Source organism: Phyllobates terribilis, unplaced genomic scaffold (assembly GCF_046119375.1).
Source record: "Phyllobates terribilis strain yellow unplaced genomic scaffold, ASM4611937v1 Scaffold_7__3_contigs__length_470593459, whole genome shotgun sequence".
NCBI classification, from domain to species: Eukaryota; Metazoa; Chordata; class Amphibia; order Anura; family Dendrobatidae; genus Phyllobates; species Phyllobates terribilis.
In genome coordinates this window covers 431,878,499-431,896,378 of record NW_027362767.1, presented here as the reverse complement: position 1 = coordinate 431,896,378, position 17,880 = coordinate 431,878,499, and the positions used below count along the sequence as shown (strand labels likewise).

Sequence of the window (17,880 nt, the reverse complement as noted above, 5' to 3'; positions counted from 1 at the left end):
GCATACAGTCTAGATCACGTGAAGTCATTATCGGTCTTTACTCCTCTTTGGTCAGACCTCATCTGGAATACTGTGTACAGTTTTGGGCACCACATTTTAAAAAAGACAACTGGAGCAAGTTCAGAGAAGAGCGACCAGAATAGTGACTGGTCTGCAAACCATGTCCTATGAGGAACGGTTGCAGGATTTGGGAATGTTTAGCTTGCAAAAAAGAAGACTGAGAGGAGACTTAATAGCTGTCTACAAATATGTCAAGGGCTGTCACATTGTAGAAGGATCATCTTTATTCTCTTTTGCACAAGGAAAGACTAGAAGCAATGGGATGAAACTAAATGGGAGGAGACACAGATTAGATATTAGAAAAAACTTTTTGACAGTGAGAGTGATCAATGAGTGGAACAGGCGGCCACGAGAGGTGGTGAGTTCCCCTTCAATGGACGTCTTCAAACAGAGGCTGGACAGACATCTGTCTGAGATGATTTAGTGAATCCTGCTTTGAGCAGGGGGTTGGACCAGATGACCCAGGAGGTCCCTTCCAACTCTACCATTCTATGATTCTATGATATCGGTGGGTGCAGATGGCATAAATCTAATGTGTATGGGCGACTTATGAACCTGTTGGTCGCAACTCCTGCCTCTGTACTATAAACATTGTCCTCCTGAACTGTACAGATATTTGTAATGGTTAGATGCTTAAAATAACAAGGGAGGGTGCAAGTACTTAAAGGCATTATTTGGGACTTTTATTAGATATGCTTCTAGAATAACTTCAGTGGCCAGGGTGAAATTTGCAAAATTTCTAGATTTTTACTGCAATACAGATTGTGATATAAAGAAAAAAAACATTGCCAGAAATGTTATAAAATACTTTTAACATAAAAACCTAATTTAACCCCTTCCCATCATGGCAATTTTCCATATTTTTTTTGTTTTCATTTTTTACTTCCCTCCTTCCAAGAGCCATAACTTTTTTTTATTTTTCCATTCTCATAGCATATGAGAGATTGTTTTTTGGGGGATGAGTTGTAATTTTGAATAACACCATTCAATGTACTGGAAGCTGGGGAAAAAATTCAAGTGCATTAAAATTGCAGAAAAAAACCCTCATTTCTACAATTGCTTTTTTGCTTTTGTTTTTACAGCATTCATGGCGCAGTGCAAATCGCCCGGCAATATTATTTTCCAGTTCAGTACAATTATGGCGACATATATGACATGTATAATTTGTTTGTTTTTTTTAAGTGAAAAAAATTCTGAAATTATCTGACACGTGACAGTTTCATTTTTCCATTAATGGAGCCGTGTGAGGGCTTCTTCTTCTTTTGTGTGGTAAGCTCATTTTTAATGGATACTATTTGGGGTAAATATGATGTTTTGATCACTTCTTACTGCATTTTTTAGGGCGTTGCAGAAAAAAAAACGCAATTCTGACATTTTGATTTTTTTTCTCTTTATGACATTAACCAATCAGGTTAATTAATTTTATGTTTTGATACATTGGAATTTTACAGATACAGCAATACCACATACAGTAGGTGTATTTTTTTTAACTTTATTTTGCATGGAGGGAAAGTTTTTTTGAATTTTTATTTATTTTCTATAGTTTGAAAAAAAAATTTCATTTAAGGAACTTGAACTTGCGATATACAGTGTATGTGATATACTGTATACCACAGTATTGCAGTATATAGTAAAAATCAGAGTCTCTTATGAAGTCCAGCTATATGCTGATCATTACAGAAGTACCGTAATAACAGGCACAGGGGTCTTCAGCAGATCTCTAGCTGTCAACAACCCATCGGCACCCCACAGTCGTGGTGTGGCGCCCCTGAGGGTTCAGTCGCCACAGAGGTACTGCACCTCACCCAGAGGTGTGGTGTCTCCTTCTCTCAGGTAAGATGGGAGTGCTGCCAGGAACTGCAACACCTGCATCCAACACTACACTGCTCCAGGCCGGCTGGAGGGGCAAGACACAATGTATGTTCCTGCTGAGCCCTGACCCTGGCTGGAGTGGGGGGAACCCAAAGGTAGGGGGAACCAGTAGTGGGTGTGGATGGAGGAAGTAGTTAGGGGGGAGCACTTTGGTAGGAGTATAAAAAGGGAAGCCATCTTAGGGTGGCAGAGCAGTAAGACTAGTAGTTGGAGAACAGTCCGGGAGCAGAGTCTCAGTAGGAGCTCTTCTCCACAAGTAGGGGCCTAGAGATAGAGGCCCAGGAGGGGAGCAGAGGAGTAGGCTCCGTTCTAAGAAGGGATCCTAGGGGGTACGGCGAGTGCAGGAAGGCACCCGTATGCCCAGAATCTGCCAGAAGACAGAGGGATCGTAGGCCGCAAGAAGGGGACCGGCCCCTGGCCCAGTCGTGTACTTCAAGTCTCGGCTGGAAAAACCGGAGGCTTCTGGCTTATATAGTCAGTTGCCGAAGCCGCATTCTAATCCCCAGGAGGGTCAAGCAGGTCCGGGAACTCCGACGCACAGGAGGGACTTCAGAGCACCCGAGCGGGATTGAGAGTGGGCAGCGCAGGACAGGAGGGAGAAAGACCCAGCGTGAAGTCGGTCTAGCTAGGAACACAAGAAAGTGGGGTTCTGTCCGGTACTCCTAATCTGCCTGAGGAAGTGCTGAACCCTTGCCTGGTGAACGCAGCCCAACGTGGGAGGCTAGCACCCGTACAGTGCACCAGTGGAACTGTCATAAAAACTGTGAGTAAAGACTCGGATGACTGCACCGCACTGCCTCCGTCCATTCTTTATCTGCGCCATCTTTCCCTCACTGCACTACAATGCCCAGCGCAACTTCCACATCCTTCACTGCCCTGGAGCTTGCTCTACCTGTGGAGAGCCACACCACCACTGCTGCCGTAACACCAGCTCCAGAGGACTGCTCCACAGCGGCGGCTCCTTTTGGCCGCAATCCACAGGTGGCGTCACAAACAAACCCAAAAACCCCATATAAAAGTAACCCCCCCCCCCCCCCCCCTTTTGCACTGACCGCCCTGGGTCACGGACTGGGCCAGCCACCTTGATATCCCCCGGCAACCAGAGGCCCGGCTGCCGAGTACCCCACGGCCCAGGTGGCGCGTCAAGTCTGGCGTCACGAACAGGATACGTGACCAGCCCGTTATCGGCGGGTGAAGTGTGCCTAGAGAACTGTGTTATGTTACTGAATGTGGTGCCCGCCCCAGAAGAACGGGCGCCATTATGTGCGTGCTCAAAGACAACAAAATGAAACCTCCCATCGTGGGCCGGGTCCTGGAATAGCGCCAAAAGCCAACCCTGCCCCTTGCAACAGTGACTGTCCGCATAGATGTGTCCGTCAAGGCAGGGAGGCCGTCACAGGGAGTGACCGACAGCAGATTGCCATGGGACCGCCCCCGAAAGAAGAGAGGAGGAGGAGAAAAGGAATGGAGATAGGGTGTGGTCTTAACCAGTCTAGACAGACCGCACCAGGCAGCCGGAATGGACGGACGCCAGGACCAAGCCTCCCCCTCTGGCCTGCTAGAGTGGCAAGCGACACCCCTCACCCTGGAGGGAGAGGCCGGTAAAATATTCCCGGAGGACGTGTAGTTCCTCCAGAGTGAGATTCTGGGACTAAGCCAACAGGTGGAACAGGCCCATCAGGCTGCGGTCGTGAAGTGGAGGAGCGAGCTGCTAGAAAAGTTGGCAGCATGGCGGAAAGCAGCACCTGATGTCAGCAGCGGCACCCCAGCCCTGGCGGAGCCCGCTGAGTACCAGGAGGCCGGATGCAGCACAGGAGCAGGTAGGAAAGAATCCCCTGCCCCGGGCGCTGCAAGCGCCGACCTGCTCCTGGGCCTCTTTCATCAGCACTCCCCGTATACCGCCATGCCCTCCCTGGAGCAGCTGCTCAGCCCGGAACCTCCACCCCCGGGGCGATGACCCTGAGGAGCCTCCACTTAGTGCCCTCCCGAAACCTTCACTCCCGGGCACGGAAACAGGGAGCCTTCTACTTGGTTCCTTCCCGGCGCCTCCACCTCCGGCACCCGAGTGGGTGTACGCGCGCCGGTCTTCGATTGGTCCGCCTGGATCGAGAAACAGCAGCCGAGCATGCTACTTCCGATACCAGCACCACCGGTTGCCTATTCCGGCGGAGTGGAGTTTTGCTGAGACAACCAGGGAGGGACCTGATGGGGTTCCCGCGGGAGACCCAGGCCGAAGCCCTGCAGAGGAAGGAGTTCTGCAGGCGGGAGCTCCGGCAGCTGGAGAAGGAGCGGCGTGCTCGGCGGGCGCGCTGTGAACACCTGGAGGCCTGGGACAAGGCCACAAAGGCCCAAGTTCGCCAGGCGGAGTCAGCCCACCCCAGCCCCCGCGACGAGGGAGTCGTGGTAAAGTTTGATCTGAAGGCTGGGTGGGGCTTTATAAGAGATCCCAACTTTGCAAGGGACATCTTTGTTAACCGGCGGGATGTTGAGCACGAGCTGAAAGAGGGCCATCCCGATCGGAATCTCTACCCCGGTGACAAGGTCACCTACACACGTCACCACGGGGAACGCGGGTGGTACGCCCTGCATGTGAACGGCATCATCAAGGACACACCCCCGCAGGACATACCGTATGACCCGGCTGGGTCACGTAAAAATCAGCCGTACCCCAGGCGGGGACCCCACTATTGGTTTAGCAAGTGGGACTGAAACTGTAAATAATCACCCGTGAGGGTACAGTGTGAAAGTTTAATAATGTTTAATTTACTGTGTGTATTTATATGGCTTGGAGTGTGTGTTTATAGGATTACCCGTCAGGGTATATAGAGTCCGGGCTGGGGACAGTGAACGGCCAGAAACTTATATTGTAAATAGTTCCGCACTTCTTAAAGTGCACCCTATTAGTTTTATATTTGTAACCATGACCACAGAACAAAAACCCGTTTGGCGTGGCTAAAGCCGTGGTCTTACTCCAGGATCACTTATGCCCTGCAGCAACGCCCAGGGCCTACGTTGAGGGTTTGCGGACAGGTCCCTCATGCTGCTACTTGTTGCACCTGTTTTAAAGTAAAATGGACACCCGGTTACAGCATGAACTGTAACCTGCTACGAGAAATGTTTATGAAAAATGTTTTATAATGTGTGATAAATGTTACCTGTAATGTTAAAGTGAAGTGCCTCCCATAAAGGGAAGAAATGTTTTATCATCTTATATGCGAATGCATTCTAAAAATTTGCATGTCAAATATACCCTGTCTTTACTCTGTTCCAGCCCGCGGACGTGCTGTGCTTTACCAGAGGGGAATGTGGCGCCCCTGAGGGTTCAGTCGCCACAGAGGTACTGCACCTCACCCAGAGGTGTGGTGTGTCCTTCTCTCAGGTAAGGAGGGAGTGCTGCCCAGAACCCCAACACCTGCATCCAACACTACACTGCTCCAGGCCGGCTGGAAGGGCAAGACGCAATGTATGTTCCTGCTGAGCCCTGACCCTGGCTGGAGTGGGGGGGAACCCAAAGGTAGGGGGGAACCAGTAGTGGGTGTGGGTGGAGGAAGTAGTTAGGGGGAGCACTTTGGTAGGAGTATAAAAAGGGAAGCCATCTTAGGGTGGCAGAGCAGTAAGACTAGTAGTTGGAGATCAGTCCGGGAGCAGAGTCTCAGTAGGAGCTCTTCTCCACAAGTAGGGGTCTAGAGATAGAGGCCCAGGAGGGGAGCAGAGGAGTAGGCTCCGTTCTAAGAAGGGATCCTAGGGGGTAAGGCGAGTGCAGGAAGGCACCCGTACGCCCCGAATCTGCCAGAAGACAGAGGGATCGTAGGCCGCAAGAAGGGGACCGGCCCCTGGCCCAGTCGTGTACTTCAAGTCTCGGCTGGAAAAACCGGAGGCTTCTGGCTTATATAGTCAGTTGCCGAAGCCGCATTCTAATCCCCAGGAGGGTCAAGCAGGTCCGGGAACTCCGACGCACAGGAGGGACTTCAGAGCACCCGAGCGAGATTGAGAGTGGGCAGCGCAGGACAGGAGGGAGAAAGACCCAGCGTGAAGTCGGTCTAGCTAGGAACACAAGAAAGTGGGGTTCTGTCCGGTACTCCTAATCTGCCCGAGGAAGTGCTGAACCCTTGCCTGGTGAACGCAGCGCAACGTGGGAGGCTAGCACCCGTACAGTGTACCTGTGGAACTGTCATAAAAATTGTGAGTAAATACTCGGATGACTGCACCGCACTGCCTCCGTCCATTCTTTATCTGTGCCATCTTTCCCTCACTGCACTACAACGTCCAGCGCAACTTCCACATCCTTCACTGCCCTGGTGGCGTCACGAACAAACCCAAAAAACCCATATAAAAGTACCCCCCCCCCCCCTTTTGCACTGACCGCCCTGGGTCACGGACTGGGCCAGCCACCGTGATATCCCCCGGCAACCAGAGGTCCGGCTGCCGAGTACCCCATGGCCCTGGGGGGGGCGTCAGTGGTACGGGGGAAGGGGCGATGGGTGCATAGATATATGCTCATCAGGTTGTCAAATTCATGTCGGGAGACCCACGGCCACTGCATGTATCATGATCCATGTTCAGACTGTGTTGCACGGACTTCCGCATGAGCCATTACGGTGATTTATAGGTATTGTGTTACCTCTCCTCTCCAGATCTTCTTTCCTGTATTCAATGAATCTCTTCAGCCTCTCTGTGCATTCATTCTCCATATAGATCTTGGTTATTTCCCTCATTCTGAGATCCTGTCTGTTCCATTTCTGAGTGATGATACGAGCCTCAGCCATAGAAGGGATAAATGTTCCTGTTGTTGTGTCAAAATACACAAACTCTTCTCCATCATATCTGTACTGCTTATAACCTATGGTGCTGCCATCATCTCGCAGCTCACAGCTGGTCATCACCTGCAGAAAATGGAAATCTGGCCAAGAGAAACATATTACATAGAATATTTATATGTATCTACAAGTGGGTTATATGCATACAGTCATGGCCGAAAGTGTTAGCATCCTTGAAATTGTTTCAAAAAATGAAGTATTTCTCCCAGAAAATTATTGCAATTACACTTGCTTTGTTATACACATGTTTATTTCCTTTGTATGTAATGGAAAAATACAAAAACAAATTAGAAAAAGGGCATATAGGACATAATTTCACACAAAACCCCAAAAATGGGCTGGCCAAAATTGTTCACACCTTTCCAAAATTGTGAATAAACAACTTTGTTTCAAGCATGTGATGCTCGTTCAAACTCACATGTGGCAAGTAACAGGTGTGGGCTATATGAAAATCACACCTGGATTCAGATAAAAAGGGATGATGACTCAATCTTTGCATTGTGTGTGAAAGGTTGCAACGCAGGATAGTGCGGATGGTGGATAAGCAGCCCCAATCAAGTTCCAAAGAAATTCAAGCTGTCCTGCAGGCTCAGGGGGCATCAGTGTCAAGCACGTACTATCCGTAGACATTTGAATGAATTTAAACGCTATAGCAGGAGACCCACAAGGACCGCACTACTGACACAGAGACGTAAAAAAGCTAGACTGCAGTTTGCCAAAATGTACGTGAGTAAGCCAAAATCCTTTTGGGAAAGCGTCTTGTGGACAGATGAGACCAAGATAGAGCTTTTTAGTAAAGCACATCATTCTATTGTTTACCGAAAATGGAATAAGGCCTACAAAGAAGTGAGCACAGTACCTACAGTCAGATATGGTGGAGGGTCAAAGCTGTTTTGGGTTTGCTTTGCTGCCTCTGGCACTGGGAGCCTCGACTGTGTGCAAGGCATCATAAAATCTGAAGATTACCAAAGGATTTGGGGTGGCAATGTAGTGGTCTATACCTGCTCCCATGGCTGCAGCGTCTCCAGACTTGTCTCCCATTGAGCACATGTGGATGTCATTGGTCAGTGATTACACAGGAGCTGCCAGCAGAGGATCTTGATGATTTGTACATTTAGCGGTAGAACCTTCCTCAGATGACCATTAATAACCTCAGTGACAGCAGCTAAGGCTGGAGGTGCCGGGATTTATGGATATAATCAGAGAGAGAGCTGCACTACCGGAAAGGTGCTCGAGTAGTGTCCAAACCTGAACTTGTATCAGAAAAACCTCGGCTTTCAAAAATGGTAACTTTGGAACAAAATTTTAATGCAGTCCAAGGAAGCAACAAATGTTCCGGCCAATTTAGGCCTTCATCAGTGTAATCCGACTGCTGGAATTTCTGGATATGGCTCAGACTCCAGACTGACTATATTGAGATGTTTGGATAATTTAGTTTCCTTTTTTTTTTATAATTTACATATCATTAACATGTCTATCCACCCTGTGATTTCCAGAATTCTACAACTTTTCTTTCGTAGTGTTGTGGAGACAGCATCAAGCTTTGATCTCATGTAGATGCACGAATGGCAAATGTGGGATGATGAAGCGCCCGGATCTATACTAGGGCTCAAAACGTCGCTACTGTTTCTGTATTTGTGATGCCAGATTAATGCAAGTTGATTATTATTGGATGCTGAAGCCACCTTCTTTTACTTAAATTCCCTGTGAGCTAACAGAGTACAAACACCTTAAACAGAGTTTTGGGAATAGGATGCTAGTGTGATCCGCTATGGTTGTTCCTCTGGGTATTGCAGAATCATATTTATAAACGCAGTGAAATGTATACAGTACATTGATGAATATGTAGGATATTGTGCACCTCACCTCCGGTGTGATTGAATATCTTCTTCCATAGCTTTACTTCATGTTTAAATAGAGCCTCATCTCCCTTAGAAAAATGTGTCCATCTCTCCCAGTACTCGTGTTTCTCATTCTCCTTCATCCATTGAGCCACGGGGACACGACTCCGAGCATCACTAGTGTATATCTCAGTCTGCTGATCATCCAGATATCCAGCTATGGAATACTCAGGCAGTCCATATCCCGGGGCTGAGACTCCATTGGTGTAATAAGTCAAAGAATGACTGTCTAAGAGAGAAATGGAGAGTGTCACATACAACATCGGTTATATTAAAATCTACTACAGGGAAATCCTCATATTTAGTATGTGTGTACTGCCTGAATAATAATCACAAGACAGGTCTGTGTATCACAGAAATACAGCTTATGTTGTGTTCAAGACATTCTATCCATTTAAAAATTTTTTGGTGTGTTCCTATGTTGTTTTATATTGGGATGAAAAAAAAAACGTCTACACCTATTTGGTATCGCCACACCTATAAAGACTCGAACAATACCACTATCACATCATGTATCCTGGCATAGTGAACTCCTTAATAAAACTACGCTAGCATAACTGAGTTTTATTAATCTTGGCTCCCCCAAAAAATTGTGGCAATGAAAACTACAACTCATCCCGCAAAAAAAACAATTTCTCAAAAAGCTAAATTGACAGATAAATTAAACTGTTCTGGCTAGCGATTAGTTAATTTCTTGATATTCACTTTGGGCTCAATTTGTCCTAAAAATGTTATTTGGACTGAATCGATTTTGTATAGAACAAAAATGCTCCAAAGCCTCCAATTGTCCTATAAAGACATGTGTAACACTCTGAGGCCTCCTAGGACTGTATCCAACCTCTTTCAAGCACTTTAACTCAAACCCAGCTGTATATGATATTATGTTGTAACAGGATAAGCTTGTATGATACCTCTGCAGGGGTATTAAATTATATGTGTTTCAGGAGCTATCTGATCATGAGGGATTGGCACTCTCTCTTTGTAATATGGTGATCTTTTCCATTATTCCCTATATCTGTTTTTAGTCATCCTTCTCTCTTTACGCCATACTTTTCTCTTGATTATTGAATATTTGTATTAGTATTGTTTAATAAAATATTCTAAATTATCCGGTGTTTTTGGTTTTCCATCACTCCGAACAGGCTGTATTAGTCTTATAAATGTAGCATGTATCTCAGCCAGGTCGTACGCAGATAGTAATCCATTTCTTTGGTTATACAGCTTTAGTAAGCTCAAAGCGACCTTTTCATAAATGGCTATGGGTAAACGTATTGTTTTGTTCAAGGTTATTGTAATTGTTCTTGTGTGTATACCCCTTTTTCACCTGTGAAGCGCCATGGAATAAATGGTACTATAATAATAAATAATAATAATAATTGGTGGGAAGAAACAGCTTGTTAAATAAATAACACATTGCACTGTCAATCTTTTTATGCTCTGTAAAAAAAAAAAAGATCCAAGAGTTAGAGGGTGCTAACCGTGCAGGGTGCCCAAACTTTTGCATCAGCCCATTTTTTTTTTTTTAGTAATTTTTAAAATGTAAAAGATATATATATATATATATATATATATATACAGTACAGACCAAAAGTTTGGACACACCTTCTCATGTAAAGATTTTTCTGTATTTTCATGACTATGAAAATTGTACATTCACACTGAAGGCATCAAAACTATGAATTAACACATGTGGAATTATATACTTAACAAAAAAGTGTGAAACAACTGAAAATATGTCTTATATTCTAGGTTCTTCAAAGTAGCCACCTTTTGCTTTGATGACTGCTTTGCACACTCTTGGCATTCTCTTGATGAGCTTCAAGAGGTAGTCACCGGAAATGGTTTTCACTTCACAGGTGTGCCCTGTCAGGTTTAATAAGTGGAATTTCTTGCCTTATAAATGGGGTTGGGACCATCAGTTGTGTTGTGCAGATGTCTGGTGGATACACAGCTGATAGTCCTACTGAATAGACTGTTAGCTGCTTTTTTTTTGCCATAATACAAATTCTAAGTAAAGAAAAACGAGTGGCCATCATTACTTTAAGAAATGAAGGTCAGTCAGTCCGAAAAATTGGGCAAACTTTGAAAGTGTCCCCAAGTGCAGTTGCAAAAACCATCAAGCGCTACAAAGAAACTGGCTCACATGAGGACCGCCCCAGGAAAGGAAGACCAAGATTCACCTCTGCTTCTGAGGACAAGTTTATCCGAGTAACCAGCCTCAGAAATCGAGGGTTAACAGCAGCTCAGATTAGAGACCAGGTCAATGCCACACAGAGTTCTAGCAGCAGACACATCTCTTCAACAACTGTTAAGAGGAGACTTTGTGCAGCAGGCCTTCATGGTAAAATAGCTGCTAGGAAACCACTGCTAAGGACAGACAACATGCAGAAGAGACTTGTTTGGGCTAAAGAACACAAGGAATGGACATTAGACCAGTGGAAATCTGTGCTTTGGTCTGATGAGTCCAAATTTGAGATCTTTGGTTCCAACCACCGTGTCTTTGTGCGACGCAGAAAAGGTGAACGGATGGACTCTACATGCCTGGTTCCCACCGTGAAGCATGGAGGAGGAGGTGTGATGGTGTGGGGGTGCTTTGCTGGTGACACTGTTGGGGATTTATTCAAAATTGAAGGCATACTGAACCAGCATGGCTACCACAGCATCTTGCAGCGGCATGCTATTCCATCTGGTTTGCGTTTAGTTGGACCATCATTTATTTTTCAACAGGACAATGACCCCAAACACACCTCCAGGCTGTGTAAGGGCTATTTGACCAAGAAGGAGAGTGATGGGGTGCTACGCCAGATGACCTGGCCTCCACAGTCACCAGACCTGAACCCAATCGAGATGGTTTGGGGTGAGCTGGACCGCAGGGTGAAGGCAAAAGGGCCAACAAGTGCTAAGCATCTCTGGGAACTCCTTCAAGATTGTTGGAAGACGATTTCCGGTGACTACCTCTTGAAGCTCATCAAGAGAATGCCAAGAGTGTGCAAAGCAGTCATCAAAGCAAAAGGTGGCTACTTTGAAGAACCTAGAATATAAGACATATTTTCAGTTGTTTCACACTTTTTTGTTAAGTATATAATTCCACATGTGTTAATTCATAGTTTTGATGCCTTCAGTGTGAATGTACAATGTTCATAGTCATGAAAATACAGAAAAATCTTTAAATGAGAAGGTGTGTCCAAACTTTTGGTCTGTACTGTACGTGTGTAGGTGCTCGATGTATACATGTGTGTGTATGTAGCATTCTCATTTATAAATCCCTGCAGCGCAGATATGGTGTAATGTACGCTCCTCAGTGTACAGGGTGTAATGTACGCTCCTCAGTGTACAGGGTGTAATGTACGCTCCTCAGTGTACAGGGTGTAACGTACGCTCCCCCGTGTACAGGGTGTAACGTACGCTCCCCCGTGTACAGGGTGTAACGTACGCTCCCCCGTGTACAGGGTGTAACGTACGCTCCCCCGTGTACAGGGTGTAACGTACGCTCCCCCGTGTACAGGGTGTAACGTACGCTCCCCCGTGTACAGGGTGTAACGTACGCTCCCCCGTGTACAGGGTGTAACGTACGCTCCCCCGTGTACAGGGTGTAACGTACGCTCCCCCGTGTACAGGGTGTAACGTACGCTCCCCCGTGTACAGGGTGTAACGTACGCTCCCCCGTGTACAGGGTGTAACGTACGCTCCCCCGTGTACAGGGTGTAATGTACGCTCCTCCGTGTACAGGGTGTAATGTACGCTCCTCCGTGTACAGGGTATAATGTACGCTCCTCCGTGTACAGGGTGTAATGTACGCTCCTCAGTGTACAGGGTGTAATGTACGCTCCTCCTTGTACAGGGTGTAATGTACGCTCCACCGTGTACAGGGTGTAATGTACGCTCCTCTGTACAGGGTGTAATGTACGCTCCTCCGTGTACAGGGTGTAATGTACGCTCCTCAGTGTACAGGGTGTAATGTACGCTCCTCTGTACAGGGTGTAATGTACGCTCCTCCGTGTACAGGGTGTAATGTACGCTCCTCCGTGTACAGGGTGTAATGTACGCTCCTCTGTACAGGGTGTAATGTACGCTCCTCCGTGTACAGGGTGTAATGTACGCTCCTCAGTGTACAGGGTGTAATGTACGCTCCTCCGTGTACAGGGTGTAATGTACGCTCCTCTGTACAGGGTGTAATGTACGCTCCTCCGTGTACAGGGTGTAATGTACGCTCCTCTGTGTACAGGGTGTAATGTACGCTCCTCTGTGTACAGGGTGTAATGTACGCTCCTCCGTGTACAGGGTGTAATGTACGCTCCTCCGTGTACAGGGTGTAATGTACGCTCCTCCGTGTACAGGGTGTAATGTACGCTCCTCTGTGTACAGGGTGTAATGTACGCTCCTCAGTGTACAAGGTGTAACGTACGCTCCTCAGTGTACAGGGTGTAACGTACGCTCCTCAGTGTACAGGGTGTAACGTACGCTCCTCCGTGTACAGGGTGTAATGTACGCTCCTCAGTGTACAGGGTGTAATGTACGCTCCTCAGTGTACAGGGTGTAATGTACGCTCCTCAGTGTACAGGGTGTAATGTACGCTCCTCTGTACAGGGTGTAATGTACGCTCCTCCGTGTACAGGGTGTAATGTACGCTCCTCCGTGTACAGGGTGTAATGTACGCTCCTCCGTGTACAGGGTGTAATGTACGCTCCTCAGTGTACAGGGTGTAATGTACGCTCCTCAGTGTACAGGGTGTAATGTACGCTCCTCAGTGTACAGGGTGTAATGTACGCTCCTCAGTGTACAGGGTGTAATGTATGCTCCTCAGTGTACAGGGTGTAATGTACGCTCCTCAGTGTACAGGGTGTAATGTACGCTCCTCAGTGTACAGGGTGTAATGTACGCTCCTCAGTGTACAGGGTGTAATGTACGCTCCTCAGTGTACAGGGTGTAATGTACGCTCCTCAGTGTACAGGGTGTAATGTACGCTCCTCCGTGTACAGGGTGTAATGTACGCTCCTCCGTGTACAGGGTGTAATGTACGCTCATCTGTGTACAGGGTGTAATGTACGCTCATCCGTGTACAGGGTGTAATGTACGCTCCTCAGTGTACAGGGTGTAATGTTCGCTCCTCCGTGTACAGGGTGTAACGTACGCTCCTCCGTGTACAGGGTGTAATGTACGCTCCTCCGTGTATAGGGTGTAATGTACGCTCATCCGTGTACAGGGTGTAATGTACGCTCCTCAGTGTACAGGGTGTAATGTTCGCTCCTCCGTGTACAGGGTGTAACGTACGCTCCTCCGTGTACAGGGTGTAATGTACGCTCCTCCGTGTATAGGGTGTAATGTACGCTCCTCCGTGTACAGGGTGTAATGTACACTCCTCCGTGTACAGGGTGTAATGTACTCTCCTCCGTGTACAGGGTGTAATGTACGCTCCTCTGTGTACAGGGTGTAATGTACGCTCCTCCGTGTACAGGGTGTAATGTACGCTCCTCCGTGTACAGGCTGTAACGTACGCTCCTCCGTGTACAGGCTGTAATGTACGCTCCTCCGTGTACAGGGTGTAACGTACGCTCCTCAGTGTACAGGGTGTAATGTACGCTCCTCAGTGTACAGGGTGTAATGTACGCTCCTCAGTGTACAGGGTGTAATGTTCGCTCCTCCGTGTACAGGGTGTAATGTACGCTCCTCCGTGTACAGGGTGTAATGTACGCTCCTCAGTGTACAGGGTGTAATGTACGCTCCTCTGTGTACAGGGTGTAATGTACGCTCCTCCGTGTACAGGGTGTAATGTACGCTCCTCCGTGTACAGGGTGTAATGTACGCTCCTCAGTGTACAGGGTGTAACGTTCGCTCCTCCGTATACAGGGTGTAACGTACGCTCCTCTGTGTACAGGGTGTAATGTACGCTCCTCCGTGTACAGGGTGTAATGTACGCTCCTCTGTGTAGTGACCGGCACATTATAACTTATTACAGGTGTCGTCTATTATAACAGCAGAGGTCACACAACAGTCGCCGTCTCGCTCTATTACACACTTGTGTTGTGTTCACACTATCGCACACGACCTGCAGCTTTCCTGGATTTTTGCATCTCATAGACGACACCACACTGATATATAATCTACAGGACGACACACGACATAAATAAGACGTAATAACATGTAATATAAGGTCCAATCACCGGTCGCCTCCATACTCACCAGAACCCACCGCAGACACATAGAGGAGCAGCACAATGAGGGGGGACATCCTCCTCCTCCTCCTGCCTCTGATATATGGGGGAACCCCGAGGAGAAGAAAGCAAGTATCACATGAGACAAACACAATGTAACAGTATCACAGGCACTGTGCACCGGGGGGCGGAGCTCAGCTCTGATTGGATGGGAGGTGCAGCTTCCTCCAATAGGAGAATGAATCTGTATGTGGTCAGCAGTTACCGGGCAGATAGAGGCCGGAGAGGTGAGACATCGGAGAAAGTGAAAGTGCGAGCTGGGGAGATGTGGGAGCTGTAGGGCTTGGTTCACACCACAGCTTTGAAACTTTTGAAAGCTCAACGTTTTTATATTGTAAACACAAAAAAATGATTTGTTGTAAAAGTGATGACAACGGATGGATTTTGATGCAAGTAGATCTGTTTTTTTAACATGTTTATTTTCTTAAAACGCATCCGTCTTTTTTTTTAAAGACATAAGAAGGAGTCAGGAGATCATGTGACTCTTTTCTTTTAAAAAAAGTACATGAAAAAACAGTTGAGAAAAAGAATGATGTAAATGTAAGAGGACGATCCGCTCTGCTTCATAGATGCAATGTTGTGAACGCCGACTTGTTGTTTCATCGGAATTTTGTAAAGGAGATAAAATAAATCAAAATAGAAACCGATTTGAACGAGGTTTTTCCTATTATAATTTTTACAATTTATTCACATACAAGAACGTGATGTGAAACTGGTGTAAGACGCGGTCACATACTGATCACGGGGGGATAAGACATCGGCCGGGAAGTGCTGCCTCGTATAACAATGCTCCTGGTAATTAGTGATGAGCGAATATGTTCAAAATCCGATCTCAAAAGTTAAATTCGACATGAATATGGTACATTCGGATTTGTGAGGCGAGCATTTTTACTTAAGTTCTGGAAAATTGGCACTGTTCGGCGGATAAGTGCAGGAAAAGGATTGCGGGGCAACTACAGTGTTTTTAACAGTTTGGCTAGCATAGTGCTTGTGTGTGATGAGCGGGGGGATGCGTTAGATGAGTGGAGGGGCTGGGGAGAGCTCAGAAGAGGTCATTTGAGTGGCGCACTTGTAAATTTTTTCTTTACTGTAACTTTCAATGAGCAAAGCGCTGTTAGCCAATCACAGCGCAGGAAGCATCCACACTGTCCAGACACAAGGGCTTCTGCCATTGGCTGCTGAAAGCACATGTCTTCTCTATATAAAGAGCAGTCATGTTCCCTCAGCACCATTTTTTATGCATGTCACTGGTCACAGATGCTGCTCCTGTTTAATGAGAGATATTAGCTAGATAGATTAGATAAGTCCTCTGCTCTGGGCCTGTGAAATCGACCTGCAACACATTTTTTTTTTTTGTGCAATTACTCAGGATCAGACATACAGGGCCCATGGCATAGAACTGTGCTGTGCACTGCTTGTATTGTGCTCTATGTACCAGTATCCCTTTAATCTATTTTTTCTCTTGCTAATGTGATACAACAAGTTATCAAGCCCTACTAGCCCACCTGTTCATTTAGAGGGGTTGAAATTCAGCTGTATGCAGACTCTGCAGAGTTCCTGAGTGCAGAGCACAAAACTCTTTATTTTTCATTTGCTAATGTTATAAGGCAAGCTATCGTAGCCTACTTTGTCATTTTTTGTGGGTGAAATTCAGCTGTATGCATAGTAAAAATATATTTTTTTTTTCTGTCGCTAGCCACAGTCCAAAAAATATTTTTTTTCTCCCACAAACGTGATACAGTCTGCTATAAAGCCACCTAGTCCTTTAGTGGCGGTGAAATTAAGCTGTTTTCAGAGTAAAAATATATATTTTTTCTGAGCTAGCCAGACTACAAAAAAATATTTTTATCTGTCGCAAACGTCATACACTCTGCTAAAAGCCACCTAGTCCTTTAGTGGCGGTGAACTTCAGCTGTCTTCAGAGTAAAAAAAATAAAAATTCTGTTGCTAGCCAGACTATAAAAAATATTTTTTTCTGTGACAAACGTGATAGAGTCTGCCATAAGCCACGTACACACTCCTTTACATTCACCATTATATTCCCGCCCATTCACATATCCCCTGCAGTCCCTTATACACAACCCCCATTCACTGATTACTTATAGTTAGTGTTTTCTCACATTAACATTTCACAGTACAAAGGACATACTTTTCATCAGTTTATTTAATCAATAGATAGATGTCAGATATATAAGATGATAGACACGGCACCTCTTTTTCTCCTTTCCCAATATATAAGCTACAAATATGATGCGCCCCCTGGGCCGTGGGGTACCCGGTGCCGGGCGGGTAGATGCTGGGGGATGTCACAGTGGCAGTGACCCGGTCCGTGACCCAGGGCGGTCAATAAAAAGGGGTTATTGATAGGGGATTTATAGTGATTGTATAAAGTTCGTGACGCCACCTGTGGAATGCGGCCAAGGGAGCCGCCGCTGCGGAGCAGTCCTCTGAGGCTGATGTTACTGCAGCAGAGTTGGTTCAGCTCTCCACAGGAAGAGCTTAGCTCCAGGGCAGTGTAGATGTTATCGGTTGTGCTAGGCGTTGTAGTGCGGGGGTGATGGCGCAGATAATAATCACAGAGACAGGGGGGTGCAGTCCTCAGGGTCTTTACTCACGGTTATTGCAGTCCAAGTTACAGGTGTCAAAGTAACTTCCCTCGTCGTGCTCAGGGAGGGGTTCAGTCCACCCTCAGATATCTCCGGAGTACTTAGCAGGACCCCCTTCTGTGTCCTCTCTCTGGCCGTCTCCCTGCACCTCATACCAAGTGTCCCAATCCGGTACCTGCGGGCCTTGTCGGGCGACGTCTGTTCCGTCCCCTGGGTCCTCTATAGCTACCTTCTTGGTGAGACTGATATGGACTGTTGGCTGCAGGACTTGAAATACTGCAGCCTCCGGTTTCTAGTTGAGTCATAAAGTTTTCTGCTAGTTGAGGGACCAGTCCCCTTTGTGTGGCCTGACCCCTCCACCTCCCGGTAGATTCGGGCGTACGGGTGGCCTCCAGCACTGCCCGTACCCCTG

At 46.8% G+C, this 17,880-nt stretch overlaps 1 protein-coding gene across 1 annotated transcript in view; it reads right to left on the bottom strand.

Annotated features, from left to right (window-relative positions):
* Positions 1-14,962, bottom strand: part of LOC141155252 (major histocompatibility complex class I-related gene protein-like) — a 32,311-nt gene extending 17,349 nt beyond the window's left edge. Inside the window, exons 1-3 of the mRNA XM_073642053.1 lie at positions 14,831-14,962; positions 8,616-8,879; positions 6,554-6,832 (exon numbers count right to left, since the gene is read on the bottom strand). Of these exons, the coding sequence (XP_073498154.1) occupies positions 6,554-6,832; positions 8,616-8,879; positions 14,831-14,879 (592 nt within the window). The 5' untranslated portion in view covers positions 14,880-14,962. The remainder of the gene's footprint in view (positions 1-6,553; positions 6,833-8,615; positions 8,880-14,830) is intronic.
* Between the last annotated feature and the right edge of the window lie 2,918 nt (positions 14,963-17,880).